The sequence below is a fragment of the Microcaecilia unicolor genome, unplaced genomic scaffold (assembly GCF_901765095.1).
Source record: "Microcaecilia unicolor unplaced genomic scaffold, aMicUni1.1, whole genome shotgun sequence".
NCBI classification, from domain to species: Eukaryota; Metazoa; Chordata; class Amphibia; order Gymnophiona; family Siphonopidae; genus Microcaecilia; species Microcaecilia unicolor.
Genome location: NW_021962881.1, coordinates 470290 through 495614, shown reverse-complemented (window position 1 = coordinate 495614; position 25325 = coordinate 470290). Strand labels below are relative to the sequence as shown.

Here is a 25325-nt window from a genome sequence, read left to right as displayed (position 1 = left end):
AGTATTGCATTCAGCGCTATATGATAAGATAATAAACCTGAAATCTGTGATAAATACACTTGCACACACGGGTTGGAAGGAACTCCATGAGCCATGCTCTGCATGCTTTCCTCTTTTTTTTGTATGTTTGTTTTATGTGTTTTTATTTATTTTTCAATGTTGCTTATTGGGTGGGGGGGAGGGGGGGGTTGTTGTTGAAATTTAAGCTGAATGGTAAAATACCCCAAGACTGATAACACCAAAGCAGTGAGGGTGTGTTTTGACCTAGGTTCCTATAGGGAAACTAGTCTTATAAAATCATCAGTTCTGTCAGTTTGTAACTAAATATGAAACCATTCCCAAGTAATAACTCTTGATCTTTCATCCAATTTAATTTGCACTTTTGCTGCACACAGATTGAACCAGGATCCCTGGGTGCTGTCATTATTAAAATGGACTTGGGGAAAATCCACTGCTTAATTCTAGGATAAGCAGTATAAATTGTATTGTACTTTTTTGGGGATCTTGCCAGGTACTTCTTGTAACCTGGATTGGCCACTGTTGGAAACAGGATGCTGGGCTTGATGGACCTTCGGTCTGTCCCAGTATGGCAGTACTTATGTACGTATGTACCTGTTTTGTTTTGATTAGTTTTCTGTAGAGAACCAGGCTGGTTCAGTTTGGCTCAGTTGAATTCGGTTGAAATCGCAAGGTGTTAGGGATTTGCTGTGAAACCTACCTTTCATTTGTCTGTAGCCTCACCCTTGTGCAAATACCTAATAGGATTGGGAAATAATAATTTATTTAAAGTCTTATCATTCAGTTCTTTTAAAAACTAATTAGGATAGCGCCCCTTTTGTGGCATACTATATAGCTACCCACTTTGAAGCGACAAGAGGAGGAAAAATTCTAGACCTAGTCCTTAGTGGAGTACATGATCTGGTGCTGGGGCATCTTGATAACTGATCATAATCAGATTTGATATCTGCTTTGGCGTAAGTACACACCGGAAATCCAATACATTAGCATTTAACTTTCAAAAAGGAGACTGATGAAATGAGAAGAACGGTGAAAAAAAAAGGTATTAAAGCAGCTGCAAAGGTCAGAAATTTACATCAGGCCTGGATGCTGTTCAAAATACCATCCTGGAAGCCCGGGCCAAATTATTCCGTGTATTAAAAAAAGAAGGAAGGAAGACCAAACGACAGCTTGCATGGTTAAAAAGTGAGGTGAAGGGAGCTATTTTCTTCAGAAAATGGAAGAAGGATCTGACTGAAAATTATAAGAAACAGCATAAGGAATGTCAAGTTAAATGCAAAGTGCTGATAAGGAGGGCAAAGAGGGACTTTGAAAAAAATATTGCGTTGGAGGCAAAAACACATAGTAACATTTTTTTTAGGTATATTAAAAGCAAGAAGCCGGCAAAAGAATCAGTTGGACCACTAGATAACTGAGGGGTAAAAGGGGCACTCAGGGAAGACAAACCCATAGCATAGAGATTAAATGAATTCTTTGCTTCGGTCCTCACTGAGGAAGATTTGGGATAGATACCAGTGCCAGAAATGATATTCAAAGCTGATGAGGCAGAGAAACTGAATGAAATCTCTGTAAACCTGGAGGATGTAATGGCACAATTTGAAAAATTGAAGAGTAGCAAATCTCCTGGACCGGCTGATATTCATCCTAGAGTACTGATAGAATTGAAAAATGAACTTACTGAACTATTGTTAGTAATATGTAATTTATCAAGCATGGTACCAAAAGATTGGAGGATGGCCAATGTAACTCTGATTTTTTTTAAAAAGGTTGCAGAGGCGATCCGGGAAATTAGAGACTGGTGAGCCTGACATCAGTACCAGGCAAAATGCCAGGCAGAATGATAGAGACTATTATAAAGAACAAAATTACAGAGCATATTCAAAAACATGGATTAATGAGACAAAGCCAACATGGATGTAGTGAAGGAAAATCTTGCCTCAGCAGTTTATTACATTTCTTTGAAGGGGTGAACAAACATAGATAAAGGTGAGCCGGTCGATATTGTGTGTCTGGATTTTCAAAAGGGGTTTGACAAAGTACCTCATAAAAGACTCCAGAGGAAATTGGAGAGTCATGGAATAGGAGGTAGTGTCCTGTTGTGGATTAAAGACTGGTTAAAAGACAGAAAACAGAGAGTAGGGTTAAATGGTCAGTATTCTCAATGGAGAAGGGTAGATAATGTGGTTCCCCAGGGGTCTGTGCTGGGATCGCTGCTTTTTAGCATATTTATAAATGATCTAGAGATGGGAGTAACTACCAGTCCTACTGTCAGTTTGAAATCCCAATCCAGGATGTGATTTACCTGTGCTGTCAAGTAATATAATGTACAGTTAGATAGCAGAAGACCACCTCCCTCCCCATTCCTATATAAAATAGATTTTACAACCCTTGGGCTTTTTTCCCTCTCCAAACTTAATATCTCTTTGTGGGGAAATCAACTTCCCCTGGACACCTCTACAGGCAAAGCTGGAAGAAGTGCAACTATCTCAGTATCGCATTTATCTTCCACTGCTGTCCTACCATCTACCCTAATCCTCCTTTGTAATGCTGAATATCTTTCCAGAGTTGTATAATGTATCGAATGTGCCTCAATCTGAATGTCCAAATATCTTATTGAGGCCCATTTTCTTCTAATCTACCTTTGTCTAATCCATGTTTACCAGAACCCCATCATTCCCTCAAATGCTTTTAATTCATGCAACAAGACCAGTAACAGCAACAGAGGTAGCGTCATATTCAAAATAACATCAGCAATAAACAAGGCAACCTTGTGTTCTTGTCCCAGTGATTCAGTTTACAATGTGTTTATCACTTAGTTAACTGTTTACATTTCAGTAGTTTAAACAGTTAACTTTTTAGACAGTTTGTATATCCTCATTACCAAAGGTGGAAATTAGGCATCCTGAAATAGTCACACATCTTTTTTTTTTCAGTTTTTGGCTTAACTTTTCAAAGTTTATGTATTAGAACCTCAGATTGAGACAATCTGTGTGGTATGTAAAACTTTAAAAAATGCGGATCTTCCATTGCAGATTACGTAGACACAGTTCGCTATGGAGTCATCACTGATAAACAAGTTGCAAAGGAGATCTCGCTGACAGACTCGGGGAGTGTCTACCTACATAGAAACTCAACGCTTCTTTAGTAAGTGCTCGTGAAGACTGCTTGTACATGTCTTGTTAGGAATGTGATATCTCATGTATTGTGCATGTACTTCTGTGGTGCCAATCAGGGACACCATAGCAGAATAATCTTAGGTATATGTGAGGTTTTTGTCATAAGTGCTGTCATGACATAGAATACCACAATAATTACCCATTTAAAGCTAGTACCTTTCTGAGATGTTGCCCTGTAGTACTTCACTGCTGCAGGCAGATTTTTAGACTTTTTTTTTTGGTATGCAGGTAAAGATACATGCCTGCAGTTTTTAATAATGTGAAGATCTGTGTATTTTTAGCCCTTATTTTCTACCGTGGAAAACTGTGCACCAACTTCAGAACTACCGCTTGGAATCTGTGGGGATGGGAAGAATGAATCAAAAGTGAATGAGGACAGGAGAGGATGGGGACAAGATTACATCCCAATGCAGACCTTTACTCAGAAAATTCACACCAACACCTCAACTTAAAAAAAACAAAATAATAAAATAATATATATATATATATATATATATATATATATATATATATAAAGAGGAGCTTACCTTGTTGTTTAAATAATTTTATTGGTTTTCAAACAAGACAAGTGATAAACAGCAACTATACATTGGAAGTCATAAACCATGTTCAATGCAACTTAGGTAAGATGAGAGAAAAAGAAAAGAAGGGGGATAATAAAAAAAATGAGGGGGGGAGTATATGCACAAACAGTATACAACGAAAGAGAAGCAACAAAGGACCTTAGGCACAGCGTGATACAACTTGAAAATAAGACACAAGTGGGGACCATTTCTTCTCATGTAAGGCAAACTTAAACGACTTTTTTGCAAGATAAGTTTCATATTTGTAAGCTTGAAACAGTAAAGTCCACCATATCATATCAGAGGAGCTTACCTTGATGAAAACTGATGCATGTGTTCCATAGGCGGTCGGTGGCCCAACTGTTTGGGGAGGCTAAAGGGGGTGGGGTTAGGGGTGGGGCCAGGAGTGGAGCTTAAATCCATAATTGTCTGATAACACACAGAAAAAATAAATAAATAAAAATAAAAGTCATAATACCTTTTATTAAATTTAGATAGGTATCATATGTCAAAGAATAAAGCGGTTGCTCAAAGCATATACTAACCACAATCGCTCAACTCCAAAACACTATGCACAACTTTGTGCAAAAACACACTCAGAACCTTACTGTACCATAAATATTACACTGGGCAGAACCTAATACACCAATATACCACCCATACGGAAAATGCAGACCGTCAACAATATGAAACAAGGGATCATAATATCACAATTCTCGTGTAGAGCCACAAAACATCCTAATTCATGTTTAATGTGGGATAAAATGCCATACATAAGTAAATAAATATAAACATTTAATGCTGAGCACCTGATTCTCAAAGTGGACATATTCTAAACACTATAATGAAAATAAAATGATCTTTTCTACCTTTGTTGTCTGGTGACTTTGTTTTTCTGATCATGCTGGCCCAGTTTCTGATTCTGCTGCTATCTGTCCTCTTAACTCCGTTTCCAGGGCTTCCTTTCCATTTATTTGTTTACTTTCCGCCTTTCTTCTTCAATTCTTGTCCTACATCCGTAAGTAAAAGCTGGGTCCTCCGTAGACTTGACTGTCCAGTGGATCCAGCTTCTGCCTATTTTCTTCATCCATGTGCAGTTTTTCTACTCTCTTCCTGTTCCCTCTTCTCATCTCCTTCCTTACTCCTACCTCCCCCTCCATCCATGTCCAGCATTTCTTCTTCTCTCTCCCTTCCCTCTCCTCCATCCATGTAATGCAACCTTCCTCTCCATCTGCCCACACATGTCCAGCAACCCTTCTCTCCTCTGCCCACCCACTTACGCAGCAACCCCCTCTCCCCTGCCCTCCCCTCCATCCACTCACGTCCAGCAACCCTCCTCTCCCCCTGCCCTCCCCTCCATCCACCCATTTCCAGCAACCCTCCTCTCCCCTGCCCTCCCCTCCATCCTCCCATGTCCAGCAGCCCTCCTCTCCCCCCTGCCCTGAGCCCTCCCTGCCCACCAGCGACTCTTCTCTCCCCTGCCCCCCAGCCATCTGTAGCTTTCGCTCCCCACCCCCCCGGGGTCCTGTCTTTTCAATCCGCTCTCACCCATCCGTGTTCTCCCTCGCTCTGATGCCGTGATTCACATAGAAGCCAGCCTTAATCTGCCTGCATCGGAGCCTCTTCCTCAGACGCGTCCCACCTCTGCGTAAGACAGGAAGTTGTATTACAGGAGGCGGGACGCGTCTGAGGGAGAGGCTCCGACGCAGGCAGATTAAGGCTGGCTTCTATGTGAATCGCGGCGTCGGAGCGAGGGAGAACGCGGATGGGTGAGAGCGGCGGGGCGGGGGGAGGCAGACACCGGTCATCTGTTTGGGGGAGCGACCGCTCCCCTTGCGCCCCACCTTGGCCAGCAGCCAAGGAAGTCCACGATTCCTCTTATACGGGGCGCCTATGATGTGTTCAGCAATTTTGGCAACAAGGGAGACCACTGATTTATTGGTGAGAATATTCGTCGATTAGTTTTGAGTATTTTGGCAGAGCTAGTTTCATCTGTGTGACTGATAATGCAACTAATATGAAAGCAAAATTTCAAGATGAGGTCTGGATAGGTTTTCAGGTCATAATCTCAATCTTACTTTCGTGGGCTCCAGCCATCAAAAACTGATCTGAATGACCTCCCTAGTAAGTTGTGCAAGGAGGTGATTACACTCACTAAGCGAACAAAAGTCAGCTGTTCACAGAAGAAAAGGCTCAAGCAGTGCAAGTCAACTCATGGAACAGTGTTCTATTGACATTGAAATCTGTGGCAGAGTTATATGGAGGAGCTGCGTGCAATTGCCATTGAACCAGGTGCAAACAAGCAGTTCCTCACCAAATTGTGCGCAGTTGATGACTCCTTGCTGGCAGAAGTTATTGTGGCGTTGGAAATGTTTATTTTATTTGTTGATTTATTAACTGCCTTTATGAAGAGATTCACCCAAGGTTTTGCACAGCAGGTACAGTTTAACATAACATTTGCAATTTTGTTAAAGGCATAACAATAGTAAAATGACCAAATATAAATAGAATATTTATTCATTTATTTATTGCATTTGTATCCCACATTTTCCCACCTCTTTACAGGCTCAATGTGGCTTACAATACATCATAATAAACATAGTAGATGACGGCAGAAAAAGACCTGCACGGTCCATCCAGTCTGCCCAAGAAGATAAATTCATATGTGCTACTTTTTTATTTGTACTGTCCTCTTCAGTGCACAGACCCTATAAGTCTGCCCAGCACTATCCCCACCCCCAACCACCAGCCCCGGCACAGACCGTATAAGTCTGCCCAGCACTAGTCCCGCCTCCCAACCACCAGCGGTGGAAGTATATAGAGAACATACATTTAGTATTACATAGGATCTTGGTTAACATGATAATGAATGAAACATGATAGTAGTGTGACAAGCAAATATTATAAGACAGTTCTGGATATATTTGTAGGAGTTCACATTTGTTGATCTTTGTGGTATGCCTTGTTAAAGAGATGGGTCTTCAGTAGTTTACGGAAGTTAGTTAATTCATAGATCGTTTTCAGGCTGCGCGGCAACACGTTCCAGAATTGTGTGCTCAAGTAGGAAAAGGTTGACACATGCGTTAGTTTGTATTGTAGCCCTTTACAGTTGGGGAACTGAAGATTGAGGAATGTGCGGGATGATTTTTTAGCATTCCTGGATGGTAAGTCTATCAGATCTGACATGTAGGCTGGGGCATCTCCGTAAATGATTTTGTGAACTAGGGTACATATTTTGAATGTAATGCATTCTTTAAGTGGGAGCCAGTGTAGTTTTTCTCGTAGGGGTTTCGCACTTTCATATTTTGTTTTACCGAATATGAGTCTGGCTGCTGTGTTCTGAGCTGTCTGAATTTTCTTGATTATTTGCTCTTTGCAGCCAGCGTAGAGTGCGTTGCAGTAGTCTAGATGTCTGAGTACCATTGATTGTACCAGATTGCGGAAGACGGTCCTTGGGAAGAAAGGTCTTACTCTTTTTAGTTTCCACATTGAGTGCAACATCTTCTTGGTTGTGTTTTTCGCGTGACTCTCAAGAGTTAGGTGTCGATCGATGGTAACTCCAAGAATTTTTAGGGTATCTGAAATTGGAAGGTTCAGTTTTGGTATGTTAATGGTGGTGAATATGTTCGTGTTATGTTGAGAGGTGAGGATTAGGCATTGGGTTTTCTCTGCATTGAGTTTCAGTTGAAATGCATCTGCCCACGAGTTTACTAAGCCGTTCTAGCGCCGACACAGCCCATCCACAACCGGCCAAAAATCTCACAAGAGCACTAACTCCATCACATGACCCGCTGTAAGGCCAGAGACATCAAAAGGTAATGTTGGCATACACATGTGCATCACATCACCTGTGAAAGTGATTTCTTAGGAAGCGCCAGTGCACTACCAGCTGACTGGAAGACTGCAACAATGATCTCCAAGCACAAGACTCTAACCTCAGCAGGCAAGGCCCTTGGACATTACTTCCAGTTTGCAGATTGGATCCCATGTAGAGAGTTGCTGAATGAGGAGGAGGAGAGAGAAATGTGAGAGACTGACAGAGGGAGCAAAATAGGAAGGGAAAACAAGCAGAAGTTTTAAAGTGGGGAAAAACAGCTCTCTGTCATTCTCCTCAGGCTCCCCCTTCTTTCCTCTCAGGAGTCCCAGTCTGAGGTTAAGGGTCAGAACAGGCACTTCAATGAACCTGTCATCACTGGTGAGGGTGATGGGGGGGGGGGGGGGATGGTTGCCAGAAATCCTAGTGCAAGCCATGCAAACATAGCATATACCAGTGGTTCCCAAACCTGGTCTTGGAGGCACCCCAGTCAGTCAGGTTTTCAGGATATCCACAATAAATATTCATTGTGGATATCCTGAAAACCTTGACTAGTGGGGTGCTTCCAGGATCAGGTTTGGGAACCATTTGCATATAAATATAGAGAGATGGGATCTATGGGACCCCCTTTATTAAGCATATTTTGCATAGATACAAAATGAGAGAAAACCTTTAGTAAATTGAGGAAGACTTCCATCAGTTGGCAGAGGTTTTCAGTCATCACACAGTATGTCTGATTGAGCTTTGGGCACGAGTGATAACTGTTTGTTTAGAAGGTGTGCTAAAACCTCGTTTGCACAAACATTCAGTATCACAGTATAAAAGATATTTTTGTGTATGTTGATCAGTATTAGACTTCACAATGTTTTTTTATTATTTAGTCTATTTTTGTATGTTGTTGTTTCTGATTACTGTGACCTACTTAGGACTATAGTTAATAGTTGGACTATAAATACTTTAAAATAAACAAACAAAAGAAAATGACAGCAGTTAAAAACCATACGGCTTAGCCAGTCTGCCCATCCATATCATCTGCTCAGCTCTGTAATGCCTTGCTCTCCCTCAGAAATCCTCTGTTTGTCTCAAGCTTTCTTTAATTCAGATGCTGTCGTCAGTGCCAGTTCTATGAATGCTGTGGATCCTTGAGCACCTCGAATATTTAGCAGATTTTATTTATTTTATTTGTTGCATTTGTATCCCACATTTCCCCACCTATTTGCAGGCTCAATGTGGCTTACAATGCTCCGTTATGGCATTCGCCATTCCAGAGTAGAAGATAACAATTGGTGTTGCAATAGAGATCATGGATGACATAATAGAATTAAGCAAGCAGATATAGGAAGAAAACAGTTCAGAATATAAGGTAAAGTGATGATGTGTTACATTTACAGTTCTTGATCGTTGTGGTATGTCTTGTTGAAGAGATAGGTCTTCAGAGATTTACGAAAGTTGATTAGTTCGTAAATTGTTTTTAGGTTAAGTGGTAATGCATTCCACAACTGCGTACACATGTAGGAAAAGTTGGACGCATGTGTTAAGTCTGTATTTTAGACATTTACAGCTAGGGAAGTGAAGATTAAGGAATGTGCGGGATGATCTTTTAGCGTTCCTGGGTGGCAAGTCAACCAGGTCTAGCATGTAGGTCGGAGCATCTCCGTCAATGATTTTATGAACTAGAGTGCATACCTTGAAAGCGATACATTCTTTAAGTGGAAGCCAGTGTAACTTTTCTCTTAGGGGTTTTTGCACTTTCGTATTTTGTTTTTCCAAATATGAATCTGGCTGCAGTGTTCTGGGCTGTTTGAAGTTTCTTGATAATTTGTTCTTTACAACCAGCGTAAAGTGTATTGCAATTATCTAGGTGACTTAGCACCATTGACTGTACCAGATTGCGAAAGATGATCCTTGGGAAGAAAGGTCTTACTCTTTGAAGTTTCCACACTCACTGTGTAATCTGTGTAGAATTTAGCACCCCCAGTCATTTCTGTAAAGAGCTATTTCCCTAGAATGAGTCTACCCACATCCTTTGAAGGTATTTAAATGTCTCTATTCTTGTCTTTCCCTCCCTTAGAGTGTATTTGGTGACCTGTTGTACATTTTTGATTCTGATGGTGCCATGAGCAGCTCTATTAAAACTTGAAGATAATCCCTCTAGCTCCAGAATTTACTTTGTCAGGTATTTTCTTTTGTGTGATAGATAGTTTGGAGATGAGGAGGACACATGCTCATGTACAGATGACGAATTTTGAGACCTTTATTTGTTAGTTTTATGGTTTTGCAATGTTATATTTAACTTTCGTATCTTGTTTTAGTTTTTTAATGTGTATCTATACTTTTTCCTTTGCTTTCTAATCTTTGTTTTTTAACATTATACATTACTATATCATTTATTATTTTTTTAAAGTTCTGTTTATGTGCAGTGATTTGTTTTTTTCCTGAAAGGCGTTTATCAAGTACGTTAAAATAAAGTAAACTAAAACCTTTAGTTCAAGACCTTTTCTTTTACATTTTCTTATGTTTTTTTTTTTCTTTTGTCCTCCTAAGGTCTATCCACATAAGATTCTCAATTACACAGCTCAGAATATCTGTAATTGGGCCTTCGAAAACCGAGAAACTCTCTTACATTGGCTGAGGCCTCATGGAGGCAAAAGTCTTCTTCTGAACAATGAACTAAAGAAAGGGCCGGCACTCATCCTCTTCATTCCTTTTAACCCCTTGTCAGAAGATTATCCTCTCTTAGATGAGGTGAGTGATAACTTTCCAAACTCTTGCTACCTTTCACGTTTTTCTCTGTTTACATACTTTAATGCATCTTTGTTTTGTCCTTCTTCGCTACAGTACTATAGCTCACAGGTCTCTGACAATTATATGCCGGCATTGAATTATATCTCTGTTATTTGAATTTTAGTGCTGTTAAATGTGTATATTTTTGATGCTGTTTCATGGTAGTCCTATTATTAGGTTTCAATTTGCAGTTTTCAAGTTTACCTCATTTATTGTATTTGTTTATATTCAGTCATTTTTACTATTTTTATGCTGTTAACAAAACTGTAAGTTTTATGTTAAACTGTACCTGCTGTACACCGCATTGGGTGAATCTCTTCATAAAGGCGATTAGTAAATCCTAAGAAATAAATATGGGTAAAGTGCGTTTGATTTCATGTTGTTCCATTGATATGTGCCATACTGTCATGGACAAGTGCACTATGGGGAATAGTTTATAAATGCTTGAATGGGTGAGAAATACTCTCATACTTTTCATTCTATGGGCTTTGTTAGATTCTGAAAGTAAAAGTGCTCCCCTACACACACCTACTAGATGTGTGAATTCTTTTTCTGAGTGTATATATATATATATATAATATATATATACTACTTACTACTTACTACTACTACTTAACACTTCTAAAGCGCTACTAGGGTTACGCAGCGCTGTACAGTTTAACAAAGAAGGACAGTCCCTGCTCAAAGGAGCTTACAATCTAATGGACAAAATGTGCAGTCAATCAAATTGGGGCAGTCTAGATTTCCTGAATAGAGGTATAATGGTTAGGTGCCGAAGGCGACATTGAAGGAGGTGGGCTTTGAGCAAGGATTTGAAGATGGCAGGGAGGGGGCTTGGCGTATGGGCTCAGGAAGTTTATTCCAAGCATAGGGAGAGGGCAAGGCAGAAAGGGCGGAGCCTGGAATTGGCGGTGGTGGAGAAGGTACAGAGAGGAGGGATTTGTCCTATGAGCGGAGGTTTCAGGTATAAAAACTCAAATCATATGTGTAATTCCAAGCCCCACCCCCAGGAATCCCCACCCCACCCAGTGGGTGAATTACACACAAAATAGTCCGACACACATCTTTCTGCTCAAATTTCAAGGCAGGGGTTCTGTGAAAGACCATTCCAGCAGGTAATGCACTTCTTTACCCATGGGAGTGGCTTTGAAGATTGTTCGCTAATGTAATTAGGTTAGCCACTAAACCATCATTATTTATTACTGATGTTGAGAACAATGGCAAATTGATGTAAGAAATGTTACTGTGACTGATAGATACAGTATTTATTAAACATGGATTCAGCTTGTTGAACCCCAATTTAAACCAAATGCTTCCCTGTGGCATTTCGTACTGATTATTGCAGTTAGTAACTTCACACTGTTTCATGGTAATTTAGCATCTGCAACTTGAAGTAGCATATGATGACTAATCAGCGGTACTTGCTTGATATTTATCCATTTTACTTCTCACACTTAGCTCTTCTTACCACATACATACTTTCTAGTGACACCTGTACCCTTTACAAACTGATTGAGTACTATACAGTGAGAGACTGCCTTAGTGCAAGACCCTTGGGGAGGCACATTAATTAGTTCTGCAAGGTGCCTCACTCTGAACTAAATAACTGGGGTCCTTCATTTATAACAAGATCCCCCCTCAACCCCAACCAGATCTGGCTTATTAGTACTAAATGAAAAATATAGACATGTAGGCATCTCAGAAACCTTATGGAAAGAGGACAACCAGTGGGTCTTTGTGAATCAAGGTATTAAAATTATACCAAAATAAGAATGGTCAGCTTGGTGAAAGATGTACTAATGTTAAGTCTGGCTTATAGGATAAACGTCCTGCAGGAAACAAAATGCAGTGTGGAATCTTTATAGACAGAAATTCATTATGTGTGGGGGAAGTGTATAGTGGTGAGGGGGATATGACCATCCACTTGGACAGGATGGGGAGACCGTGAAATGCTAAGAAAAATTAAGAAGGCTGACAAATATAGTAGCACGATAATAATGGAAGATTGCAGTTATCCCAATATTGATTGGTAAATGTCTCATTGGAGCATGCTACGGAGGTAAAGTTTCTAGATGCAATAAATGACTGTTTTATGGAACAGCTTGTTCTGGAGTCAGTAACAGAGAGAACTGGAATTTCGTACTGGAATTATCTGAAATGAGGTATATGAGTTTCTGAGATCTCAAAAGTCTTTGCTTCTGATCAGATTAATTCAGAAGACAGTAGCTCTGGCAAGCTCACATAATACCTTTGCATGGAGATATATTGGTCTGCCAAAGCAGATACTTGTCTTTGAAAGCTCATTCCTTAATAAATTGTTCAGTCTATAAGGGTGCCATCAGCCTCTATTACTTATACTACAAGCACCATCTTGGATAATGTTCTTGATTTATGCAATGAAAAGCATCACAACCTACAAGGAAGCTAAATAATACATCCACATAGAGAGCTGCTTTCTTCCTATGCTCATTTCTCATCCCCTCACTGAGAAAGTCACAGATCTCCACAAAATAGGTATTCTTCAATATGTTAATCTTGCTCTACTGCTTCTTGGAATAATGGAAGAATTGTGCAAACATGATGACATCTCTGAGCATCCAATATAACATAGGTCAGTCATCCCATTGTGATGCACCTCTGGAAAGGAAGAAAAGAGCCTTGTGTGGGTAGACTGTATGGGCCTTGCGTTCATGATATGGCAACCGTATTTTATGCTAAATTAATGTATTTATTTGTATAAAATGGTAATAAATATTTATTTTATTTGTTGCATTGTACCCCACATTTTCCCACCTATTTGCAGGATCAATGTGGCTTACACAGTACCGTAAAGGCGTTTGCCAAATCCGGTAGAGAGAACGATATAAGGTTATGTGGTGTTCGAATAAGGTAGATGTATTCCAAGCTCCATTAGGGTCGAAAGGAGGAAGGTTGTATGTTGTCCAGTACAGTCCTTTGGTTTAGTTATGTGGCCGGATGTGGGGATTTACGTTGGATCTGTAGTGTAGGCCGTTTTGAAGAGGTTGGTTTTAGTGATCTTCTGAAGTTTAGGTGGTCATGGATTGTTTTCACGGCTTGAAAACAATTGAGTAGACCCAGTTTTTGCCACTATGGATTCAAAAGAGCTAAGGAGAGCCAGCATATCTTCCCACATAGGGCCACAACACTAACCAGTGTGTCAATGATATCCATAACTACAAATATGTCCCTCTTGAACGACCCCCCTAGGTAAACTTATGCCAGCGTCTCTTTCTCCCTCCACCCTCCACCAGGTCCATCATCTCTTCTTTCTCTTCCCACCCCCCACCATAGGCAGCATGTTCCTCTTTCTCCTTGGCTTTCCCACTGGGCACCCCGTCAACTCCAACTTGACTTCATGACTCCACACCCACCTCTAAAGGCAAGAGCATGCCATCTTTCAAAATGGTGATATCTGACCCCTAGCCATACGTTCTGATGCATCACAATCAGGTGATGTGAAGAAGTAGTCAGCAGGGGCAGGGGAGTATTGCACAGTAATAAAAGTTTCTGTTAAGCTAGCCAGGAGATAAGTAAAATCAGCTGAGTGGCACATTCATTCAAAATGTCCTGGGGAGAACACTGGTCTACCAATAAGACCAAAGCTCCAGCCTTGAGAGGTGGAGGAGTGCCTAGAGGTCCCTGGAAACCACCACTGGCTTGTGGGCCTTGCAGTGAGACAGTCTGTTTCCTAATCAGTTCCCTGGATGTTGAGCTCAAATCATATTTGTTGTAGTAAACATGAAGCAGGTCCCTTTTACTTGGTATCTGCCCTGCCTGTCACTGACAGAGATCCAAGATTGTGAATTTAGGATTTCCACCTAAACCTGATTATCCTGGTATTGAAATCGTTGTAGTGAACAACTGCTCAGTGTTCCAACCCTCCTATAGGTCCTCAACTTCTCCTAGGTGTGTACTAGTAGAACACAAAAGTGTGGAGTGGGATTTGAGAGAGGTGGTAAATCGATAACAAGTGAGAAACATTATTTGGGGAAATCAGCCACAGCAGTTCTCATAGAAAGCAGGCTTGTTGTGGAAAGCCAGTCTGATACAAGAGAGATTCACAGAAGGGCACAGTGCCCCCGGAGGTGTTAGCAATCATATCATTGACACAGGAGAAGAAAAGACAGTGTCCACAGCATAACAGTATCAGGGTTCTTATTATTAGGATCATGGAATCTTTTACACACTGTACCTAATTGAAAAGCAACTTGGCTGATAAAGTGTGTTGCTCATTTATGCGGCACTGGAGTGATTTTAAATGGAGGCCGTAACTAAGGACTATTATGTAACTTGTTTACTGGAAAAGAGCTTGGTTCCTTCAGTCAGCTGAGTTGCATTCAGCTGTAGAAGGATTTGCCTGTGAGACATTCACGCTGCATGAAGCAGTCGGTTTATTGCATAGCAGTTCAAACAGCTTTGTGTTTCAGTGTTGGAGTGGGCTTAAGTAGAATTTATTTATGGAAATGCTTTTATCTAGTTCTGTTCACAGTAATTGATCACGTTTTCTCCAGCAATGTTGCCTGACATGCAGCATCAGATTTATCCAGCCTTTGCATCGGATTTTAGTGTACTCGCAGTCAAGAAAATGTCAGAACTTAGTTTTATGCTAGCCCAGTATACCAGGCTGTGCTTGTACTGACCTTGCCATCTATGAGGGCTTCTACTTGAATAATTTCTGGTGATTTGAGCTCCTGAGTGGTAGGAGTGTTCTGTAGTTCTATTGTCGAGTCGTAGTGCAGCCCAAGGGGACCTGGTAAGATCTTTAGTGGTGATAAATGGTCCACAAGTTACAACAATCATGTTAAGATGCCAGTGTTGCCTCAGGTAGAAATTCAGGTGTCTGCTGTGCTTTTCAAATTATCAGCTTCATCCCCTTGCTTAATGTAACACAAGTAGCAACAGTTTTTTAACATTCATACTGTAGTGTTATCCAAAGCACTGACCAGTTAAATTAACAAGAGATGTCCCTGAGCAGAGTGGGGCATGGAAGTATCTTCACCTAATTAGGGGACAGTTCAGCAATCCATACTAAGTCTATGTCATTGTGTAGCCATGGACTCAGTGGCTTGTTCCTTTCTATAATTGCTATGGTACAACAATTGTACTTTTTGTTTTGGACTTATTGACTGACATCCTTGCATAAGCTGATATCCTTGCATTTCCAACCAGACCAAATTGTTTGTGACTCCAGAGGCAGGCGCCGAAACGCAGGACTGCGTCAAGTCCATTGAATCTTACAGATTCACTGTCGATAAGAAAGACTTTTTAGCTTTGCTGTACATTTGTACATTGTTTTGCTTTTAATAAATAAGTTACCCTTGTATTGGAATTTGATTGGTCGTCCCCTAATTTTTCTTTTTTTCTTCGTTGTTGGTTTGCTTGGGGGTTCCTCCTTTTTTTCTATATAATTGTTTAGCCATGGCCAGATGGGACGTAAACATTTCGATTTTTGTGAAGTGGCCAGGGACCTGTAGAGAGGAATTTGATGAAATCCCATCCAAGAGATGCCAGTCTGCAGAATAGCATCATGTAGCTGGAACGTCCTACTGAATAACTTGTACCAACTTCTGAAGTATTTGAAGTTTATCAAATGTATCTCATAGACACAGAATATGAGAGAGAATTTGTAACTCAGGCCCTGGTGTTTCCCGGAAGTTTCCCATCCAGATATTAGCCAGCTCCAACCTTGTTTAATTTCTGGCATCTCACATCATCAAAGAGTCAAAGTGGGTGTGGCTCCATTTATGCAGATATGTCAAGGAGCTGCCACTGTTCATCCTCATAGAGGAGGGGTGAGCAACGTTTATACATAGAAGGCCACAAGAATGTCAGTACAGTCCCTACTGGGCCGCAACATTACATAATGTTGGAATCACAAATGCACAGAGCTCCATAGACCTTCTGTGATAAATAAGTAAAACTTTAACTCAGAACAATGGAAACAAACTGCTAGAGTGGCTGTTCAGAAAACATTTGCAAAATACATTATTTAAAATCATCAAAGTGCGCCCAAATCTCCAGGGTGGGAAGCAGAAAGTTGAGGATCTGATCTTGCACCGAACTGGGCTATTTGAAGTCATTCAGCTTAGATAAACCTTTCATGATTCCTCAGTGGAGGTAGGGGGGGGGCAGGCACAAATATTCCGTGAAAGATCAGAGTGAGAAACGGAGCTTTCCACGGGTATTTTTGCCTTCTGGATAGGCTAGGTTCTGGGAATGCTGAGTTGCAGGTTGCCCACTCCTGTCAGAGAGAGACCAACATGATGACGAGCTGCTGAGTTCTCTGCTATTGAAAACATTAAGGGCACCATTTAGTGGGTGGGCAACATATAAATATATCCTTATACAGATATCTTAGTGTATTTTCAGCAACTTTATGTGTACAAATTAGCCCACTGAATTTTCTGTTCTAACCATACGCAGGTAAGTTATCCACATGAAGTTATTTATGCTGTCCATTAACATGGATACATTGATTTGGATAGTGGCTGAATATTGCTGCTCTCTGGATAAATTCAGACTCTACTTCTCCAAGTTAAATAAAGTTAGATAAATTTTCTCTATATTGGTTTACATGGGCAAAATTTAACCATATAGGACTAGATTCTATATTTCACGCATAAAAAATCATCACCTAAATGAAATACGCCTAGGCGTATTCTATAAAGTACACCTAAATTTAAGCCTACTTTATAGAATAAGCCTAAATTTCCACACTGTTTATAGAATACACTATAAACATCTATCCACGTGACTAAATTTAGTTGCGGGCAGTTACGCCAAGTAAAACTTGGTATAAATGCCGATGCCTAAATTATGTGCAGACCAGGTGTATTCTATAACAACGCACGTAGATTTTAGAAACACCCCTTCCACACCCCCTTTCAGCTATGCAACTTAGAATTTATGTGCATCAAGTTGTAAAATAGGCTTAGACAGTTCTGTTTGTAAATTCTAATTAATGCCAATTAGTGTCAATAATTGCTTGTTCAGTGGCAATTTTCAGCCCTGATTGCCTTGGGTTCGATTCCCACTGCAGCTGCTTGTGACTGTGGGCAAGTCACTTAACCCTCCATTACCCCAGGTACAAAATAAGTACCTGTATATATGTAAACCGCTTTGAATGTAGTTGCAAAATACCACAGAAAGGCAGTATATCAAGTCCCATTTCCCTTTCCCTTGTTAACTAATTAAGTTGCACGCACAACCTATTTATTTATTTATTAGGATTTATTTACCGCCCTTTTGAAGGAATTCACTCAAGGCGGTGTACAGTAATAAATAATCTCCTACTTTTCGGCAGCTTGATCAGAAATCCTTTATGGAATCTAGCCTGCTTTTGTAAAATTACCTCTTAAATGTGAGTATTCATTAGTGGAATTGGTCTATTAGTGTCCAAAACTTTATATCTAGCCCTGTGAAAATAGAAGGGGTGCCTCTCATAGAAAATACCCTCTCTCCCTTTGGTTTTACCAAGCAGGCTCCATTAGGATTGCTAGGGCATATCCTTTTTGTGTCCCACCTCTGATTTCATCTGTTCAAAATAAACCAAGATGTGGGCAAATAGTTATTATAATGACAGCCATCAGCTGACTCAGCTTTTCATTCCCAAGGGATCCTAGTCACAGGTTATGAGAAATTGCATTTCTGAATGTGCCTCTGCAAAGAGGACCTTTTAAATCACTCTGCTAATTTGCATTTTGAACCATAGGAGTGATAGGGAAAAGTGCAAAGTTGTAATTAACACCCAATTAATGAGGGGGTGGGGTGGAGGTAGAAGAGGGCTTAGAGTAAAGGAAATTAAATGATTTGCCCAAAGTCATAGGGAACCTGAATGGAATTCATCCTCACTTATCTAGTACATCAGATGTACTAGATCAGAGATCCTTAGTGCTATAACAGGATTTTCCACCTAAGTTGCACTAGATAGAATCCGGGGGATAAAGGGTAATTCTATAACTGGGTGCCCACATATACATGTCCCTTGCAGGAATAGTACCACTTGCACACATTAGTATGCATTTACCCGCAAAAGTGCTAGCAGAGTTCCTAAGCACTATTCTGTAAGGGGGCGAAAACGTGGGTGGGGCTGCCACTTAAATGTGTAACTTACAGAATACTAAATTACACACATCCATGCCACGTTTACGTGACTGCAGTTATGGCAAGTCTATAAATGTAAGGTGCACCTATATCTGGTTACACCAATTTTCTGTAACAGAATCTGGGCAGCCAGGTGCTATTACAGAATAAGCTGCCACCTGAATAGAGAATTTCCCCTTTAGCTGCCTGTAAAATTTTACAGAAAAGCACTTAAATAGCGAATGAATAAGCGCTTTTGTATATTGAATTCACAGAGTCTAAGGGGTAAGACAGCCATGGTAGGTCTTTTTGCATTATAACAACAAATGTCTTACTGCATTTATATTACATTTTACTAAGTATATTATAATCAATTGTGATATGGTTTCTTTGCTTTAGTTGTATGCTAGCACTGTTTGAGTTGAATTTTTTGATTATAGTTCCAAAAGTCTGCACAAGTGATCATTTTTTCTTTCACTCTTTTTTTTCTTTTTTTAATTATATAGATCACTGAAGTGGCCTTACAATACAACAGCTGTAATAAGAGCCAAGCAGTGGAACCAGGCCTTCAGCAACTGGGACAGACAGATTCCCTAACAACGGAGCCCCTTCCATTAGATTCCCCTTTGCACACATCAGAAACCTTAAAGAAACACCAGTGTTGCAATACAGTAGTGCTACCCCAATGGCATACAATCTCTAGGACTCATAATATCTGTGACCTGTGCGTCAACCAGACGTTTGGGATCCAACCAAGTAAAGTCACTGTACCACAATGTAACTTTTTTGAAATAGAAGCGGCTTTGGATTCTTTCTACCTCAAGGAGCACTTCTTTATGCAAATTATGTCAAACTCCATAGAGTGCAGCAATTTTCTAAGCTTTTACAACCCTTTCAGCCAGTATACTGCATGTTGCAGGACAATGAGTAGGGGCTTGATCAATTCAACCCTCTATGGACAGACTGACTCCAAAGCCCAAAACTTAGCATTTTCTTCCCATGGGAAGAACCACAAAGATGGTTCCCAGCTTTCTGTCCCTCACATTGAGGAGAGCGGGTCTTTGATTCATGACGATACCATTACTGGATTGAGCTGCAAGACCAACAAGACCTTGAATCTGTACCTCCTGGATTCAAATCTGTTCTGGAAATATGCAGAAAGGTTGGGAGCATCAAGAACAACACCTGTTAAAGAGTTTGCTACAATTGTCGACCTGAAAGAAGAGTTACACTATATCCTGGATCAGAACCGGGCATTTGAGAAACCCACCTTAGGTACAGTAGGTTTTGCTTTCATAGACACATACGTGTAGATACATCGGAGAGAGTTTTGTGTTGACTGCAAGATGATCCACAACAGTTAGTTTACTACTTTCTGGCATGAACCAGTGAAACAACAGTAACGAGACACCGTAAAGAGCATCAGGAGCTCTAGTTCTATGTTACCTTTCTTAATGAGACATGCCGTAAAGTAACTTTAATAACACGTTCACTAGACTAATATATAAAGGAACAAATGAAAGCATAAGTGCGCCCAAATCTCCAGGGTGGGAAGCAGAAAGTTGAGGAACTGGGCCATTTGAAGTCATTCAGCTTAGATAAACCTTTCATGATTCCTCAATGGAGGTATGGAGAGGCAGGCACAAATATTCCGTGAAAGATCAGAGTGAGAAAGGAAGCTTTCCACAGGTAATTTTGTCTTCTGGATCAGTATAGGCTAGCTTCTGGGAATGCTGAGTTGCATCATAGATGGCTTCCTTGGAAATCTTAAGTGTACTATATGCGCATATCCAACCAAGTCCTATAAATAATCTGTGTGGGGGCACCTTGTTTCAGAGTGTTAAATCAAAGATATTTATACTAAAGCATGTAAAGATTTTGAATTTCTGTTTTCACTGTGATCATTACTCTTTCCAGCTGATTAAGGGAATAAACTTTCATATGAGGAAAGGCTAAAGAGGTTAGGGCACTTCAGCTTGGAGAAGGTGAGGGAGAAATATGATTGAGGTCTATAAAATCATGAATGGAGTGCAACAGGTAAATTCAAATCAATTATTTACCTTTTCAAAAGTTCAAAAACGAAGAGACATGCCAGGAAGTTACTAAGTAATACATTTAAAACAAATAAGAGAAAATATTTTTCACTCAGTGTATCATTAAGCTTTTTAACTTGTTGCTGGAGGATGGGTTAACAAAAAGCATAGCTGGGTTAGAAAAGGTCTGAATAAATTTGTGGAGGAAAGGTCTATAAACTGGGGAAAGTCACTGCTTATCCCTAGGGATAGGAAACATGGAAACTTGCTACTTTATGGGACTCTGCCAGGTACTTGTGACCTGGACTGGTTACTGTTGGAAGCAAGATGCTGGGCTAAATGGACCTTTGGTCTGCCCCAGTATGGCAGCTCTTATATTCTTATGACTGGCATAAGGATAGGTACAATTGTTCACAGCTATTTCTCCATATTATAAGCCATTGGGATGTTTTATAGTATTTTAGTAAGATAGAATGAAAGTTTCTTATCCTGAGAAATAAAGCAGTGTTATCTTGATTCTTCTGTTGACTGGAGATCCAGAATGAAGAGTTCTTCTTCAAAACCATGTCAAAAACTGTCAGTTTTTCTTTCCCCAAATTAAAGTGCTGTCACAAGGCCTAATTGCTTTTAGAATTTTTAGATCTATATGGAAAACAGCAATGGTTGTCAGTCTTGTCTTATGCCCTGCTTTTTTTTGTTGTTGTTTTGTTTTTGTTTTAACTCTTGTCCAGTTCTCCTGCATTGTGCAGAGGATTCCAGCTGTGGGTTTTTTCATGACTTCCAGCCAATACAGTTAACTTATTACCTGAAAATAAAAGGGAGATGTCCATATTGTTCAATACTAACATGGCTTAGTAATCTGATGTATGTTCCTGCTAGTCAGTAATTATCATAAAAACTGCTTTTACTGTGCTTAAACTAAAAGATATCTTTGGACAAATGCAGGTATTAATGGTTTTTGAGTCACTAAATACAGCTTGGTTTCTAGTACTGACAATGCATAGCTGGTGCTTACATACTGCAATTGGAGGATAATTACCAAAACTGTTCAACCAGGTAAAAACACTAGTTGAAAATCAGCTGCCTCAGGTACCTAAACCATGTGTGTTCATGATGAGAGGGGACAATTTAGAACGTCTCGGAGCCAGCATTCTACATAAAAATTACTGCCCAAAAAAAAAACACAAACCCCAAACATGGCATGCTATAATCAATGAGCATGCAAATTACTAATGTGTTAAAACTGCAGCAGTAGTCTGCAGCTCATTGCTAAGTGTCATCTTGCCTGACAGTGATTAGTTCAGGCACTGACAGGATGGGTGACATTGAATTTTTAAAAAATGTGAGCATCCTGACAGCTTTCTGCAGGGTCCCTATCTCTGGTAGTCTAGTAGCTTCTCTTCCTTTCCCCGACCTAACCAGATCCTATCCCCCGCAACAGTAAAGCATAAAAATTAGGCCTGCACATTAATCGCAAGCAAAGTGCCGCGCACTAATCGCGATTAAGAAATTTAATCGTGGCTGGGTTAACCTTCTGCCTCCCTCCTGCTCCCCCCCCCCCCCCTGCTGAACATGGTCCGGCAGCTCTTCTTTCCCTCATGAACCACCACTGCAGCTCTCTCTCCCTTCCGCTTCCAACCTGGTTTACCTTTTCAGTTTTCAGAACATTTTCAGCCCAGCAGCACCAGTGGTAGCACTGAAAATCTGCCTGCGCCATGCACCAGGCTTTTTCCTCTGACCTGTCCCAAACAGGAAGTTGCATCAGAAAGGGGCAGGATGGGTCAGAAGGAATGCACAGCACAGGCAGCCTTTCAGTGTTGACACTGCAAGGTCGAAGACTTTCTGAAAACTGAAAAGGTAAACTGGGTTGGAAGAAGAGGGGAGTGAGAGTAGCCAGTGGTGGTAAGGGAGGGAAGGGAGAGCCACCGAATTGTGCAGGTGGGGGAGGGAGGGAAGTGAAAGAGAACCTTGGGTGGAGGGGAAGGGAGAGAGAACCGCGGGCAAGGCCAAAAGGAGATGGATGCTGGACTGTACAAGGGGGAAATAGGGAGAAGAAGGATGGAGGGAGGGAGGTGGATGGAGAGAGGGAAATGATGGACCTGGGGTGGAGAGGGTGAAGGGAAGGAAGAAAGAGGTGTTGAACTCGGGGAGGGGGAAAGGGATAGAAGGAGGGAGGAAGGGAAGTGGAGAGAGAAGAGAGAGAGAGATGTTGGGCTGGTGGGAGGGTTGGGAGAGAGGGAAGAGAGAGAGATAATGAACTCTGGGGGGGGGGGGGGGGAAGGGAGAGAGAGTTAGACCTGGAGGCAGGAGAAGGGAAGATTTTGGGCCTTTAATCAGTGGCATAGCCACAGGGGGGGGGGGGGCTTGGAGACCTGGACCCCCACTTTGGGCTCCTGCCCCCTCCAAATCTGCAGTACCTGTTTAATGGCTGTTGGAGTAGCTGAAGCCCCACTAGCCAAAGAAATCTGCTGTCTGAGTCACTCCCTCCTCATACTGCCTCAGGAACGAAGAAGTCAGCGAGGTGCTTCCAACCACCAATACTTGCACTCCCCAAGCATGTTCCGTTGAAGCTGGGCCACCATGAACTTTTTTTGTTTTCGGGGGGGGGGGGGGGGGGGTAGGGAGCTAGAGTTCCAGCCCCCTGTGCCGTTGTGTCCAGAGGGCATGGGAGCACTAGACCACAAGGACCTTACCCATTGGGGGGGTCTGGGTGTCCACTGGACTCTCAGGACTGATGGTGGCAGCCTGGGTTGGCAGTGGCAGCCCAGGCTGCCTAGCTTGGACAGAGGGAGGGAGCAGAGAGGGGAGCCTTAACCTTAATGTCAGCGCCGTTATTGCGCTTGTACAATCAGAGTTCTTTTCTCTGCTTATACGGGCAGAATGAGCTCTGCAGTATTCCCTGGCTCGCCCATTGTTTGTCGCCCTCTGTTCATTACTACACTGGTAAATGTGGGTGCTAGTCCGGCACTAGTGGCCTCTAGTGCCCGCATTTGCCTTTGATCATCGGCCCATTAGTGATCAGGGTTGTGCTGTGCTGAATGCTGACGCCTTCCAGTTTTAAACAATGTTTTTACCAAGGCATGTTCTGGTAGTATTGTTTTGGTTTGAACATTATCACCTTATTGTTGACAGCCCAGCCTCTCGGTCCACTCAAAGCAAGGTAGAAGTGTTCCTTGTTGGTGTAGACCAGCATGTACTAGGGAAAGATTTTCTTTTATAAATTTTATTTATCTGCTATGCACATCTGTAGCAGACTAACTAAGCAGTTTGTGGTTTAAAAATAGGAAACATAGGGAAAAGCTGTGCTTCCAGTTCTGCAGTTTCCAGTCCCTCATTCTTGAGAGGAGGGAGACTGGGTTGGGCTGAAACTAACCGATTCATAACCTGCCCTTTTCTCCATGACCTGTCAGTTAATGCAAACAAGAAATTAGTTTTGTCTCTCACGGAATGCCTATTTTCCCTCCATTTCCACTCGAGAGACTCTCCCCTACTCAGAAATCTCCAGCAGAATAGAGGGCCCTAAAGTTTCTTATCCGCTCTCATTTTCTTTGAGACTCCAACCTTGGGAATCCCAGCTCTTTGAGTTGTTTCGCATTAGGTACTTTTTTTTTTTTAGTTATCCTAGTTTTTACAATTCTAGTGTTTTTGAGAAAGCAGCAGGAACATCGCCAGGCTAAGGAGTGCCCTGGGCAGTCTGGCTAATGTCATGACTAGGCCAAGGGACTGTTATTCCTCTGATGCCATTAGCAAGCTGGCATCCCTTTAATAATGTGGCTGCTGTCACTGCAGTGGCAAAATAGCGCCCAAGCACACGACCCCTACATAGGCATTTGTGTCCACTGTGGCATGGTGTGTGGGTGCCCGTCTTCCCTGCCCCTGCTGACGGCCTTGTAAAGCTATGCATGGATAAAACTAAAGTGAGAGTTTGGTAGATCTGTGACACTGTATGTGGAAAACCACATCAATATATGGTGAAGTGACAAACGTGTTATTGGTAGAGATTGCCACTGATTGCTGTGTATAGTGCTTTGCAAATACTTAGCTGAACTGTTGCATTAAAAGGAAAGAAATTGCAGTCAGACCAATGTGGCCTTCAGAAGCTTACATTGCTGTTACTGACTGTGTTTCAAACATGCACTTTTTAAAGTTTTTCACCAACAAAAGAATGGTTTTGATGGTGGATTTGTGGGAGGAAGTAATTGAGTAGGGGCTGTGTTTTAATGTGTGAAGTATTTGCTGTTTTATATAAACAATTTTGGTTAGGCAGTTTGCCCTATAAAGATGATTTATGAATGAATCATTTAATGTAATGTTAAATTTTCCAAGGACAAGCAGGACATGCTGGTTCTCACGTGGGGTGATATCATCTGTAGAGCCCCGGTACAGATGCTGCTTTCTAAAAGCCTTTGACAGCATCCTCAGTTTCATTTCTTCCGCAGAGCAGTTCACATGTGTTTTGCCTGGTGTCTGACGTACAGTTACACTAATTATTTTTTCTTGGCCTTCCTGACTTAGTTGCTGAGAGTAGCACAGGACCTTTTCATTTTTTTTTTCCGGTCCCCTTATTTTAGAGTTTTTTTTGTCAGCACTTTTGAGGTTTCCTTTATTTTTTCACGACTGACATTTTTTTTTTTTTTTTAATTGAGCTGTTTGGTTTAGCTTCAGTTGCTGTTCTGGAGATGTCCCAAAAACCTTCCATGTCACAGCTCACAATCTCAGAGCCATGGCGGTGTCAGTAGCCCACTTGAGACCAGCCTTCATTGAGGAAATCGGCAGAGCTGTGAAGTGGTCTTCGGTCTACACGTTCACATCTTAATACTGGCTCAGCAAAATA

The 25325-nt window shown here is 41.3% G+C and overlaps 1 protein-coding gene across 1 annotated transcript in view; it reads left to right on the top strand.

The window, feature by feature from the left end:
- Positions 1–3019: 3019 nt before the first annotated feature.
- LOC115458626 (thioredoxin domain-containing protein 11-like) overlaps positions 3020–25325 on the top strand; it is a gene marked incomplete at its 5' end in the record, with an annotated part of 41100 nt that continues 18794 nt past the window's right edge. Inside the window, 4 exon segments of the mRNA XM_030188469.1 lie at positions 3020–3140; positions 3143–3162; positions 10116–10316; positions 18965–19733. Of these exon segments, the coding sequence (XP_030044329.1) occupies positions 3020–3140; positions 3143–3162; positions 10116–10316; positions 18965–19733 (1111 nt within the window).